The 14775-nt window shown below is 40.2% G+C and overlaps 1 protein-coding gene across 1 annotated transcript; it reads right to left on the bottom strand.

Moving 5' to 3' along the window:
- Positions 1-424: 424 nt before the first annotated feature.
- On the bottom strand, positions 425-13970 carry BRD7 (bromodomain containing 7). The gene is made up of 17 exons (XM_002197368.7): positions 13810-13970; positions 13318-13526; positions 12792-12921; positions 12355-12412; positions 11076-11220; positions 9806-9916; positions 9279-9463; positions 8385-8508; positions 7697-7772; positions 7074-7181; positions 6329-6461; positions 5462-5573; positions 4292-4348; positions 3360-3471; positions 3070-3213; positions 1860-2003; positions 425-934 (listed from the first exon to the last, which is right to left on the bottom strand). Exons 1-17 carry the CDS (start codon positions 13856-13858, stop codon positions 870-872), a joined length of 1962 nt encoding a protein of 653 aa, XP_002197404.5. The 5' UTR covers positions 13859-13970; the 3' UTR covers positions 425-869.
- Positions 13971-14775: the final 805 nt, after the last annotated feature.

Here is a 14775-nt window from a genome sequence, read left to right as displayed (position 1 = left end):
GAGCAAATGGGGAGCACAGGGAAAGCCTTGGGTGTGCCACAGGCTGCACCTGTACCCCCACAATGCTCGAGCTGTCTGTGCCTGAGCTGTGCTCCTGGTCTGCACCTCTGGTGAACAGGGAACTGTCTCAGTGTGAGAAGGCTTGCTGAGAAATAAGCCTAGAACCATTAATTATCCAGGCAGTATCTGCTGATGCCTCTGCCCAATATGAAGAACTGTCTGCCTGAGTGTCTCAGAGATGACTGTACCACATCCCTGGGGTACTTTTACTTGCTGACAGTAAGTGTAAGTCTCACTTCTGGTCATGGGTCCGAGCTTGTCCTCCAGTTTTAGGATACTCTAAGTACACAGAAAGGTTTCTTTAAGAGGAGATTAATCCACATTCAAAAAGCTGAGCTTTTGTTAATTAATCACACTGCATCAGTTTTGTATAAAAAGTTTATTTCTCTTCCTCAAGTCCATGAGAGTCGCACAGTAATTTTAAAAAGGGGGAGTTCAGACACTAATTATGTTTGCACTAACCAGACTCAGAGACAAGTCTATACATTGCTTCTAGACACTTTTGGTTGAGTCCCTGCACCGTATATAGGCACGTTTTCATTATGCTTTGACTCTTCCAGACACTTGATAATTTAGGAAAACTTAAATGCGGCAGAGGAATTTAAAAATATTAGAGACTACAAAAAGAATAATTTAGTGCATTTACATAGCAGAAGTAACCAATACAAACCCTTCAAAAGCCATCAGCTCCAAAATTTAATAAACAAAAGTAGTTTAACACACAATAAACACAGATGGTGAATGCACCTGAAGGATGTTTACCTGGTTCTTAAACAGAATCAAACAAACAGCTGTAAGGAACAGAATCTTCAGCTTATAACTGCACCACACTCATTTTCAGGGACAGTGATGGTCTTTTTAGGCTCTTCAAAATCTGAAAGTTTACAACAGATAGCACGTCACTGACCACAGAACACTCAAGTGAAGATGTGCATAAACAGCAGAGCACGCCTCTGGTCATTTGCTATTTATGCAGATAGCTGTGTGTTAGCTGCTTGCTCTGCAACAGTCCCAGGAAATCCTGTGTTTCACTTGATTCTGTTACAAGGCCTCTGTGTAATGTTATAGAAAAGGCTCAATAATTTTGAGCGTTTTCCTTAAAAATAGGAATGAGTTCCTGAATTAATCCTGCTCTTTCAGTTAAAATGCTATTTAATGAAAACTTTCATAAACCACAGATTGAGTAAATTTGTTGTGTGAATTATGTTCTGTGAGAGGAAATTCTTCCTGCCTACCCTAAGTCTGGGTGCTCTTTTGCTGTGTGTGTTCTAAATGGGAGAGGACAGGGTCTGGCACGGAGACTCCACTGACCAGACTCTCTAATCCAGCAAAAACAGCCACTACTTTTGCCAGAGGAGGTGAGCTGAACTCACACTGTCAACTTCCAAAACACAACAGCTGGCCAAACTAAGCAAAAGGCGTGCACAGCCAGAAGCCTGCAGAAGGAATCATGATGTTCTCATTTTAGCAAGTGAGGCATTTAACTCCTCTCCTGCAACCTCACGCAAAATGGAAAAACTAAAATTAAATGAATTACTGAGATTTAAAATCTGGCAGTGCTCTAAGATGGATTGTAAAGTAACCAGTGTAGCTGAACCAAAGTTCCATACACACAAAAGATTCATATTGGACTGAGACCAAAGACAGCAACTTTCCATTTGAAAAAGAACTTATAAAGAGAGAAGAACTGAAAACTGGAACCATACTACTGCAAGTTCCACCATAAGCCAGTCTAAGGATTTGCAGATGTAGTTTTGTTCCAGCTGAACAGATGCTGCAAGATGTTTTCATATACTCACGGTCTGTCAAATCGACCCAGCTGTCTTCTGTCTCAGGCAGAGGGACCGAGATTCCCATCGCTTTCCGGATTCCGTAGGTACTGACAATGTCACCTGGAGTCACTTGCTGGGCAAGTTCTTTCAGGTTATTGGTTACTCTCTCCGCTGGAACAGATAAGAGGATGTGTTTATATGCTATATATAGAAACCAAATTGCTGAATCACCCTGCAAACAGTTCAATTATTTAGTACAAAGGCTACTACGTTAAATAATATTTCTAAACCAGAAGAGCTGTGTTGTGCTGTGTGCAGCCATGCAAGACATCCTGGGAATCAAGAGACGAAGTAAGAACAGGAGGAATGAAACAGCTGCTGCCCAAGGCTTGCTGCCATCAGGAAACACCAGAAGTTAATGAAACTTGGGCCACACATGCAGCAGCTGGGAAAGGGCTGGTGGCATCCACACAGCACTGCTGTTAGTAATAGCTGGATTTTGGGATTCAGCACAAAGCTTTGGATATAAAGAGAGACTCTTCTTGTTCCTACAAATGTGGTTTTCCCTCAAGAAGGAAGCCATAAGTAGTGAGCCATAAAAAAGATAGTATTTGATCTGGTTTAGACTGCACCAACTTGGTCATATTTCTTCAGTAATGGGGAATTTATCTAATCACATCAATGTAGTTTAGTTTAGACCATGAATAGTCTTGCACAAGTCAGTTTTACTTGCCAAACAGGCACCCTGCACACAGTCCTATCTTATGGGGCTGCCATTTACACAAGCTGTGTAGTTGATCTGTGGGACAAGCAGGTTTGCTCAAATAACTAAAGAACGTATGACTGGTATTAATTAGTGTAACTCAATAGACTGATAACCAGATCCATCCTGGACCAAAGCTGGCCTTGCAATAATAACTTGGTAATATTTAAATGAACCCTGTTCAAAGACACTGCAAAACTCATGGAGTTATTGGTATTTGACTGTTGTCTGCCCCACGGCATACAGAAGCTTCAATCAGTTCTAGGGACATTTAGGAATAAAGAGGAAATACTTGTAATTACTATTCAAGATTTTCATCTGGCTTTAAATTCAAAGAAGTTTAAATTAATCCTCTAGGCCTAACAGAGCACATAATCTACATTATGGTCCTTGAGATTTGTTTTTTTTTTCTTGGAGTTGATACCAGTTGGGACTTCTCAATTCTGCAAGAATGACCAGAAAAAGTGTATTTACCCAAGTGCATTTCTCTGTACGATGGACCCAGAAGACAAATCATATTAGGGGGTGGTTTTGTACTCAGTCGTTCATTTTGAGCGTCCTGGAGTTCTCTGAGCAGCTTTGTTGTTTCATCAAGTTTCCTCTGGAAGATTTCAGCCTCTGTTTAAAGAGAAAAAGGAAGTCCTGACTAGTAAGATCTAAATAAAGTCTATTTACTTACTTTGTGATATAAAATATTGTAAGTGACTGAGAAACTAAAGGAGTTACAGATATATATCAGAACTATGACTATCAAGAAGACTCACCCTCAGAATCAAACTCTTCTATAGGCATACCAAAGTTTGTAACTGCTTTTAGAGCTGTAAGTCTGTCACTATTAGCAGTGTCCAACCTGGCAGCAATATCAATTTCCATAATCTGAAAAAAAAAAAATCAGCAAGTAATAATTTACATAATACTTAGCTCAACCTTGAAACAACCAAATTATCTGGGGAAGATCAGAACGCAAAGGTAAGGTTAGTGCGCTCTACAAAAAAAGTAAACATACAGAGGGAAAGCTGAAAAGATACCCTGTATAACTTACTGTTCTAATTATTATTTACTCATTCTATTTTATATGCAAATAGCAAATGGTATCTGCCAACACAACTGGGGATATGCACAAATGATGTGGTAACTTAAGAGCAGCATCCCAATTAAAAAACAGTTTAGGTATTCCTTCAGCTCACCTAAAGGAGATTTTATCAAAGATCTGAGGCCAAAATTTAAAAGGAATCTGGGCACTGGCTGCAGGAGAGCAGCCCTGGCCCCAGAACTGCTTTCCCTAATTGTGCAAAGTTTGGGTGGAATGATTTGAGATCTATAATGCATAGCCTACAAGCGGCACAAAGTGAGAACTTCTCAAGGACTGCTACATATCATGTGGCATCTTACATTCACACTACAAATTCATGTTAAAAGAAACCAGATTAAGATAGAAACAAAGCTATAGCTTTGAACAACCACAAACAAAAACACATAAGCATTTTCTTCCAGTTCTCTTAACATATAGTTAAGACTTAATGTTTTGGAGAACCTTACTCTCCTCATGCCTACAAAGGGATGTACTATTTTCACAAGACTTGCAGGTTGTCAAAGTCTCAGTGTTGTTGTACACCCCTGAAAGTTTTACGCTGTTTTACATCTGTGAGCTTGTACTGCTGGATTGGAGAAGTTAATTAATAAAGAAAAATTTTACCTTTACATCTTTTATTGCATCACTTCTTTCCTGTGGGCCTTCAGCTTCCTCACATGGCTGAATAAAGGATTTTTAAAGAAGGTGTTAAAATGACTCTTTTAAATTCAAAGTCAAATCTTACAAGATGCCATACTTTAGATGAGTATCCAACGTCATGAATTGCTTCCATGGTAAAGCAAGTTATAATGCAGCTATTTTTTAGGGTCTTTCTTGGGGTATTAATGTTTACTGAAATACATTTTTTCAGCTCAGGTTTCATTTATCTTTGCAAAGTTCACAGCGATGTCACATCAGAGACTATTTACTGGGGTGCAGGAAGAAGAGGAAGGCTGGTTATTAGAGGCTGAAATGTTTTCTGTTTCCGTATGTAATTGTATTTCTCTTAATACTGCTAAGAATAAGACGCCAAACCCTGACAGCCAGTGCCACTACTGGGTACAAGAGCTAAGCGTGTAATGCTAAGGAAAGGTGTGAGCTGAGGCAGAAAGTCCATGAACTTTTTCTAGTATTAACTTAGGTAATATTTGAACCATTAGTAAATGGCTACAATCTGTTTATTTCAATAGCCAGCATTGATTTGAACCTCAAAGCAAGACTTTTAGTTAACAGGAACTGTTCTGAGAAGATTCTCAAATAATTCTTGGATTGCAAATTAAGGTTATCAGATGAGCCTCATGGATACCAGTTATGCTTAGCATGGACAGGACTGGAATTTCCTAAGAATTTGAAGTCACTGTTCAGTATTTTTACATAGCACACGTTTGAGTTTAAAAGCACAGTACCAAGTAAAGGGGAAAACTACATATTAATTCACCTGAACTAAATAATGGCAGCTAGGAATGTAATAAAATTTTAATGGGAAAAAAAGCCTGTCAATGATCACCTAATTTTTAAAAAACTGCTTACTGGTCTTGAAATAGGAGTTAGTGATAATGGGATAGGATAATGAACAAAGAACAGGTAATTATATCTCCATGTACAATATGTTAATAGTCACTAATGAACAATACAGTAATTCCTTTCCAGAAAATCCTTCCACTGGAGGCAAAGGTCAGTCTTTACTTTCCAATTCTATCAGTTAAAAGGAAACTCATCAACAGGATTAACATCATCCTTCTCTTGCTTTAGAGCTAAAACCAAAGACTAGATAGTACACAAACCCACTCTTACCATTTCTAGTTCTCTGAGAGCTCTAGAATGTCCTCCTTTAGTTAGAACATCCAGCAAACTATCAGCCATTAAGAGAGGATAATCCTGTGATTTCATAAAAAAATCTTGAATACTGAAAGAATAAAGATAGTTAAGGTAATTACATTCATATCAAACATTTAACATAAAAAAGTTACGTAAGGTCAAACCAATATGTACATCACAGAAAACACAAAAAATAGCACAGGATCCGATCCAAATGGATTGCTTTAGTTTAACCATGCCTGCCTTCTGTAGCTGAAGAATCCATTCTGAATGGGACACTGGAAAACTTGGAAGTGTGGTGTCTCAGGCAGCTGCATCAACATGAAAGCAAACTTGCACAGGCCCTTCACGTTTACATTGTACTAAAGTATTCCTCCCTTTCCTAAAAATTTATATCACTGTGCTGGCTACTTGTGAAATTATCATAAAAAAAATGAGTTTTGAAATTTTTACAATCAAGAATAATAAACCAATATAATTATTTTTACAAAACTATCTCATTCAAGGCAGTAATTAATGTGAAAAAACCCCATCAGTTTGTATAAACATTTGTACAACTCAGTATTCTTCTGGCTTTGAACATGAGTCTTTCAGTTATAAATACAACTAAGTTTAGACAGTGTACTCCTAGGAATCAGCAGCATCAAAATTCTTCCATCTTGGCCAATTTCACTTTAGAGGCAGGTTCTTCTGCTGAAGTGTTTGTTTCTTACACAAACCCCTGTGAACTATAAAGGCAGCAGGGCCATCACTCCACAGCAAAGCCAGCCCATCCTGCAGAGAGTTGCACATAACAGCCTCTGTCCATGGGAGCTGTACTGTGCATCTTGCTTGCTGGATTACCTGGAAGATCCTTGATTAGAGTCTTCCCCATATGTTGAGTAGATTAAGTCAGAATCTTCTTTGCTTATGTTGGCAAACGTTGAATCATATGTTGGTGCATAGGAACTGAAGGGTCCATAATTCAAGTATGTCACTAATGAATAACAATAGTATTAATTATTACTCTGCTTTGCATGCAGCTAGAAATGAGAAGGGGCTGTAAAACAATCCTCAAGAAAAAAACTTTGAAGGAATGTATTTGTTAAGGCCTTCACAGAATACCATCTGTTGACAACTAGCAATTTTTAGTAAGATCTCAATCAAATGCATTTCTATTTGCAAATATATCACTAATACCACTGTGTGCCTCAGCACAACATGAAGAGTTTGATGCTAGAAAAAGGTTCTCAGGCTCACACCTGCTCTTTTAAAGCTACCAAAAACCTTTCTCTATCTGGTCGTTTCTCTTCTCAGGGTAGATAAAAAGTAAATATCTTGCCCCTTTTGTATGTGTAACTTAAGCTGGACTCTGATGTGCTGTTTAATTGTGTAATGGATGCAGAGTATCACAGAATGGTTTGGGTTGGGAGGGACCTTAAAGATCGTCTGGTTCCAACCCCTCCACCATGGGCAAGGACACCTAATAATGTGCTTTATCTTTAGAAATCCTTAGTTCCAAATTTGTGTGCTAGTAGCAAGATCAATACACTTTGTTTATATAAGAAAAAGGATTTGTATTATTTTTTTTTTTTAAATCAGCACTTACCTGGAGTAACCTTGTTTCTTTTATCTTCTTTGAATCCCTGTAATGTATTAACTCCTGACTGAAGCCTTCCTGCTGTCATGCCCAGCTTTACAGGGCAGTAACCTGGCTCTGCAATAGGACATATCAAAATACAGAAACAGAGAAGGCATAGGAAGATGACTAAACTCATTTAATACTCACAGCTAAGAATGCAAAATAAACAGGACATGGCTCTCAAAGTGCTTTCCTATCCAAATGCTTCATGCTAATGATCTGGGACCCAGACAGTTCCCAGTTCTAAAACATCTGTGACCTTCTGGGTCAGCAGACACTGCACTCTGTACATGGATCAGAAATAAGAGGATCCCGGGAAATTCTCCAGCAGCAAAAGTGTTCTTTTGCAGCTTCCACAAACAGCTGATACAAATCAGAGAAGCAACAGCACTGAGGACTCCCACCAGCTGCTCCTAACAACAGCCACAGCTGAGGCTTATCTACATGATCCCTCAGACACAGCTTTTCCAATCCAGATCTTTATCAGGCTGCAAAGAGGCATTCAGTTCTTGGCCAGGATTTGCTCATCTGCCCCTGCAAGGATGCCAGGTATGTGGAAGTCACTTGTTACCTGAACCATACCAACTTACCTCCTGCAGTGAGGTCAACAGGATTAAGAAGGCCCAGAGTTGTTGTACCATCTGGTTTTCTTCTTTCAAATTCACACTGAAATAAGATTAGACTATTTTAATTTACATAGCACTTGAAATTCTTGGTCCTTAAACTAATGAAAACATTTAATGGAACTGTCCTATCTGCAGGAATAAGAAAGAAAATCAGTCACTCAGAATTGAGTGCTGCTCTAAAATTTTACTTTCACTAGATAATTTTATTATTGGTATAGGCATAAAGAATTAAGATTTTATGATAAATATTAGTGTTTCTACAGAGGCCAAGTGACAAAAAAAATGCAGAAAATGAAACAGGCATAGTATTACCAATCTGAGTTTTCTTCTCCTGTAACATTAATAGCCTTTGATCAGGTATGTGTCTGTTTCAGAACTATGAGATTTTTGCAGGTCAGATTTATTTTCTTGACCTTTCAGCCTTTTCTACTACTTTATTGAAAATATGAGCACAACTTGCTCTGCTGATGAAATTCAGCATGCATTCAAATAGCACTTTCTTTTTAACCTTATGATGTTACATAGATGATCAATGGTGTAAAATGGTGTAAGCTGCAGTAAAAGCAGGTATCAGGTCTCAGCTGGTGTAAGAGGCCAAGGCCACCTGGTTTCTGGAAAAGTGAAAGGAGCTACCAAACCCCCCAGTGCTCACCTGGCTGTTTGCAAGGCGCCTGGTTAACTTGCCCCCGGACTCCTTAACAATCCGATCAATCTGCTCCTGCTCCCTTTCCAAGCTATTGCTTCGCAATTTGTCTTCAAGCAGGTCTTTATCCTTCCTGTGAATATACCCACACAACTCAGGAAGTTGGAACACCAACTGGCTAAATAAGACAACAGGCTACTGTGACAATAGTTTTACCCAACTCTCTACCTGGTTTTGTAGACAGAACAACTAACAAAAAAAGAGTGCTATTGAATATGACTATATTTAATACAGCTGGGGAAGGCATGTGACAAAGGTTTACATCAGTAAATGCTATGTTAATAGCTGTAAAGGTCTCCCAGAAAACTAAGATACTCTTAGTATATTAAATACTCTTAATTTTAATATCCAGCATTTATTTACCTAAATATTTACCATCTTCATATCTGATATTTCTAGTTACGAATAGCTATTTCAGAAAGTACACATTCTGTAGCTAGGCAGCTCCATGTTTCAAATACAACTACTATGTAAACAAACAAACAAAAAGTAATCAAAATTGGCTATGCAGCTTTTTGTATCAAAATGTTTAAAAGCTCATGTCTGCAAGCTTTCTCCAAAACTACACAGTGTCCGTGAAAGGGACACTAAACCAGAAAATAATTGCAGGAATGGAACTGATGAACAGTACATATTTACCTCCACTCAAGAATGATTGTATCATAAATGATTCTAAACTTATTTGGTTATAGTAGATGAAGATGCTTTATGTAACTGTTGATCCCTTGAGCTGAAAATGTCTAAGCAGTACCAGAGAGAAACCCCCATCCACTGGAGCCTAAGTCATCTTGTTTCTGTAGCATTTAAAAGGTATATCCTATAATGACTCAGATAATACTTCACTTTTTGTGCTCTTTGCTAGGTGTTTTGAATGCTTTGGTGTCACCATCCATAGGTTCTCCTCTGTCTTTCCCAGGACCATTCTCCTCTTCCCCAGTTTGCTGCAGTTCTGTCTTGTCCTTCTGCTTCCTTGTCTTCTGCAGGTCAGCCATGAATTCTATACTTTGTTTCAGGCTCTGAATTCTCTCCTGAATAACATCAAAATAATTTTATTTGCTGCTTCAATGAATCTTTTTGTAACCTACCCATAGCGACTAATTTTATTTGAGTTCTTTCTTTCTTACACTAGCAAACATAAATGGAGTCTAGAAGGTGAAATACTAAATTCGACTGTTTATACTCTGACTGATCTAGCAGCATTACTAAAACAATGTACTATACATATTACAATATACAAGCAGTTGACAAATACCAAGCAAGGTTTTATCAATTTTCAAGAGATCCCTGTAAAAGGGATAAACAGGGATCAAAAAAAAAAAAAAAAAAAGGATCAGTATACTTTTTAATATTTTGGTTGAGTTTTTTGTTACCTGGCTAAGTATCTTCATCCCTGAGTGCAGCAGTTTTTTTGCAGCTTTGTAGTAAATGGTGTCTGGTTTGTTGTAAATCATTGCATTATTACACATCAGTTTGAAGTTATCCTGTTCAAACATGAAGAATTTTGTAATGAGAGTTAATTTTACAGTGTACTATACTGATATTCTTGTTGCAAATGGGGTGTGTTGAGCTTTAGGAAGACAACTTAGAAGAACAGTTTTAAAGAATGAATTTAAGAAATCTATTAAAAATGTAAACAGGGATAAGTATGTAACTTTGTTTTAAGACCTGAATCTATCAGCCCAACAAGCATCCTTGAAATACTCTGAAGTGTTCAGTACTGTTTGTAGTGTTTTAAGGAAAGCCCTCTTAGCTACAACTACCCACCTGCTGGTCAATCAGCAGTCATTAAAACAAAGTGAAACAACATAACAAAGACAAAGGTAAGCTGCAGCGCAAATTTAAATTATTACAAAGACTATCCCAAAATTTTAGTTACAATGAAGAAATGTATGCTTGTTTGAAATTCAAGTGAGCTAGAAACTGCACTTCTATACTCACTGCAGCCTCTACAGGTGCTTATGTTTTATCCCATTCTCATTTATTTACAAAGTTAAAATTAAAAACTAACCAGAAACAGCTGTTACAACAGGGAATGCTCTTCTTAAGTTTTGGAGATCTAAAGAAGAATGTGCAAGAAAATACAACCAATACTATTAACTAACATATGCCTAATTTTTAATTACATACAAATTACACCTCTCAGGTCCTCATCTAGCCCAGTAAAGAACTAGAGTATTTCTGACAAAGAAACAAAACAAAACTAGGCCCCACATCTTTTAAAAGCTCAAGGAGGCTTTCAAGCCAGGCCCTTGAATCCGTTAGGCACACTACAGCACCAGGACAAGCGGCTGCTGTCAACAGGACCAAGCTCACAGTGCCTTCACTCATTGATCTCTATGACCAGACTAGCCTGGAAAAAGTAACATATGTAAAACAACAGGCTGAAGGACAAACTGCCAGATTCCATGCAATCCTGCACAAAGCCTGAAACCATCTGCATCTTTCTGAGATGCACATTTACAAACCAGAAGGGTTTTCTCTTTTACAGTCAGAACTTTTTTGCTCACAAAAATTCAAGAGGAAACCTTTCTCGAGGCACAAGTACTGATTTGTTCTGGCATCTTTCTATTCCCATCAAATACTAGCCCTCAAGTCAATTGAGCATAAGCTCTGTAGTCAAAACAAAATTCAAAGAATTACCTTTAATTCTTCTATGGACTGGTACCCATTGTTCTTGATCTTCTCTTTCATGGTACTAAAATCCATTGGGTTTTTAATGATCATGGAATAGCCAGGAGCAATAAAGTCAGTCACAGGAAATGAAAAGAAAGAACTTGGATCCTTTCTGTTAAGAAATGAAAGATTTTTTTTTTTAATGTTTCAACTTATAACAAAGGACATACTGAGTTTGGAATTAAATACAAAGGAAATAACTAAGATAAAAAGAAATCAGAACTATAAAGAGAGAAATAGCTTGCATCAGCATAATCTTTCCCTTTCAAGGTTGAAAAGATCTCATATGCAGACCCATACACCAAAAAAGCACTACAAATGTATTTCAGAAATTCCTTCTATATTTTGATAACTACCTGTGTTCCCCAGAAGATGAAAAAACACAATTTCTAAAAAAGTTTTAGATTTTAACAAAGGTGTTCTATACCACAGCAGAACTAATTAAAAAATAAAAGAAATATATAGAATATAAGAATAATCTTGTCATTTTCTGCTCACTCAGAAATTACCATAAGGGAAGAGACAGGGTTCAACAACAAAAGTGCTGCTTTTTGTATGCACAGAAAGGGAGCCAAAACTAACACAGACGTCTTTTGATAGTTTAAGTTTCTTGAAACTGATACCACACCTAGGTGTTGAAAATTTAGGGATAAGAGAAAACTTACAAACAAAGTTTCAAGCTCAGCCTCGTGAGACAGCTAAAGGGAGAGATCTTTCAACCACTCTTGCACAAGATGCAGATACTTTTAAAGTCAAGAAAGATTATTTTAAATAAAAGACTACTTGAAAGAACTCTAGACTTGATTGTTTTAACCAAAAGACATGTGGTTAGTAAAACAGTAAGAGAACATGCTTGAAGTTTTCAAGTGCATACTTCCTTTTTATAGTAAATAATGCTAAAATAGGAGAACTCAAGGTAAAAGAAACTTTGGCAAGGTAATTATAATCTCTTGTGCTTTCCTTTCAAAAGCTTCCACTAAAGAAAGCATCACATTACTGGAAAACTTTCCTGGTTTTGAAAGCTTTTTAAAACTACTATGAACTTGAAACTGGAGGTGTTCACAACAAGCCTAAGCTGAAGAGAAGTTCTAATTACACTTTCTTAAACTAGCACTTAAATTCCTACAACAGCCTTCTTAGCAATATATTTACCAATAATATTTTGACTCAGCTTTGTGTGTGCCCCTTCCTTTACTGGATGCTATTTTCACTTCACATCTCTGCAAGCCTGTAGCACAGACATTACCTCTGCAGCTGTCTCATGAGTTGATTCAGAGCTTCCTGAAGTGGTGTCTGCTCCACCTCTAGACCAAAAACAAGGGAGGGGGAGAAACAGTGTGAGGCAGAACTGACTGCACTTCCAAGATATTAGAAATCAACCAAACAAAACTGATGCACCTTAACAATTCAGTGCAAAGAAAAGAATACCATGGCAAACCCCACAATACCTACAGGGGATCTACTTTTCTCATTGCCCTTACTTGACATTCTGCTCACTCTGACAGAAGTACCAGATACCACTCTGCAAAAGTGTACAGCAACCCAATACCAAACTTTTGTCTGAGAAAAATACTGAGATGGCACAAAATGCCAAGTCACTTGCTATAGAAACAAACAAAAATAAAACATGAGTCAATTACAGAAAACATGAATTAGCAAAAGAAATTTCTTTTTTCCCCCTACCCTCCTGCTTGGATAAAGTGCTCGTCAGTGGTTTCTCTGGTGACAATTCCATTCTGACGGGGGTCTGACATTTCATTTCCTGTTCTCCCTCACTGTCTCCATGGTCTCGATCTCGTTTCTTTTTATCCTCCTGGAAAGATTGTTATGGAAATGTAAGAGCACCTGCAAAGCCTGCATTATTAATGTACATAATGCTCTCTAGATCTTTCAAGACATATTCACAAAGTTTAAAAAAATAAGAATAGCTTGCAAGTACTTAAAAATTCTGTATTCTTTATGTACTGTCTCCATCTGCTGGACACTGAAATAATTCACTGTATCACTGAATTAGTTATTTAGAAAATGTGACAGTTATTTGGTGTGTATCATTTAAAAATGAGACAGGAACGTCTCACACACCGAGGCTGGAATGTATTCCAGTTTAAGAATACAAGTTACAGTTATGTCTGCTGACCTTTGGCTGTGATACCTAGAGAAAGTAAAAGCTTTTTTTTTTTTGCTAAAATGCAGTAGCATGAACACATACCTTAACTTTTCTCCTTCTTTTCTCCTTTTCTTCGCCAGGAACTTGTTTTTCTCCTTTCTTTCTCTTTTTCCTTTTTCTGTCCTTGTGTTTTTCATGTTCAGATTTATCCTCGTAGAGGCTGGAATCATGCCCTGCATTTCCAGTGGAGAGCTCAGCAACTTCATTTCCTCCAACTTTCAGCACCAGCTTCAGTGGCTTTTCTACGTATTCTTAAATCAGCAAAGAAGCAGGCTGTGTGAATACCAGATGAAACACACTCCCGTCCCCAACACCCCGCGCGATCACTGCTCTATGTCCCCGCACCACTTCCCCATTTCCAGCCCCTGCAGCCGCCGGTCCCGCGCGGAGCCGAGCCCGCCCCACCTCCGGCCCCGGGCCCGCGGCGGAGCGAGGCCCCGCTGCCGCAGCCGGGCGTTCGGACCGCCCCGCCGCTGGGCGCTTCGGGCCGCGCTGCCCGGCGGCCTCTGCCCGCCCGCCCCCGTCGAGACCCACCCTCGTAGGGATGTTTGTCCGACTTGTGCTTCTTGTGCTTCTTCCCCATGGCCCCGGCGCGGCCCGCCCGGGACAGGCCGCGCTGTTGAGGCGGTGCCGGCCGGCCCCGCGCGGCCCGCAGCAGCGGTGGCGGCCGCAGCGCCCCCTGGCGCGCTGGAGGTCTGCCACAGGCGCGGCGGCGGGATCGGGAGCCGCGATCCGCCCCGAGCCGCGATCCGCGGTCCCCGAGCCAAGATCCCCGAGCCGCGGTCCCCGAGCCAAGATCCCCGAGCCGCGGTCCCCGAGCCAAGATCCCCGAGCCGCGGTCCCCGAGCCGCGGTCCCCGAGCCGCGGTCCCCGAGCCGCGGTCCGCCCCGAGCCGCGGTCCGCCCGCGACTGCACGGGCAGAGCTCGGGGCATTTCCCCTTGTGAGCAGCCCCCTCCGCCCCCCACAGGCACCGTCGCCCTCGTCGGGTCTTCCCCTGGACTGGCCACGCGGTCGCCCGTTCACCGCTCACCTTCAAGTAGCGGTAACAGCGTGAGGCAGCGCGCAGCCACGGAAAGCGCCACCGCGGGTTTCTTACCTGGAGTTCTGGTCAGCAGCTGGCACCGGTGACGTCTCAAAACCGCCAAGTGCGCGCTGCATTCTCAGCGGCGGTGCCCTGCGGCTGGTGACAGCCGCCAGCTGCACGTGCGCGCCTCTCCGGCCCCCGCGTGCGCTCATTCCGAGCCTCTCAGCCCGTGCGGTGTTTTAGGGTTCACTGGTGCCCCATGGGTTTCTCGGGCGCGGCACTGAATAGTAACCGTACACGAGCATCTGCCTCTGGTCTCTGCTATCAAAGTTGGTTGAACGGATCACTTCCATGCAGCAATATAATCAATAGGTAAACTTTCAGTGACCTTCATAAATTACTTGTCGTTCTAAAGGGAGAGGCTAACGGTATGGAGTGTGTGGCAGGAGCAAGTGTGCACTTATTCTGTGTCACA

Source organism: Taeniopygia guttata, chromosome 11 (assembly GCF_048771995.1).
Source record: "Taeniopygia guttata chromosome 11, bTaeGut7.mat, whole genome shotgun sequence".
Classification (NCBI taxonomy): domain Eukaryota; kingdom Metazoa; phylum Chordata; class Aves; order Passeriformes; family Estrildidae; genus Taeniopygia; species Taeniopygia guttata.
The sequence above is the reverse complement of the archived record's forward strand: the minus strand, read 5'-3'. Positions and strand labels throughout refer to the sequence as shown.

Bases quoted from the DNA above. Each gene is read 5' to 3' on its own strand.
- BRD7 (XM_002197368.7), bottom strand. From the start codon at position 13,858: ATGGGGAAGAAGCACAAGAAGCACAAGTCGGACAAACATCCCTACGAG. The intron at 11,221-12,354 runs GTAATGTCTGTG...ATTTCTTAACAG, and splicing joins CTCATGAGACAGCTGCAGAG to AAAGGATCCAAGTTCTTTCT. The intron at 6,462-7,073 runs GTAAGTGCTGAT...GTTATTCATTAG, and splicing joins AAGAAACAAGGTTACTCCAG to TGACATACTTGAATTATGGA.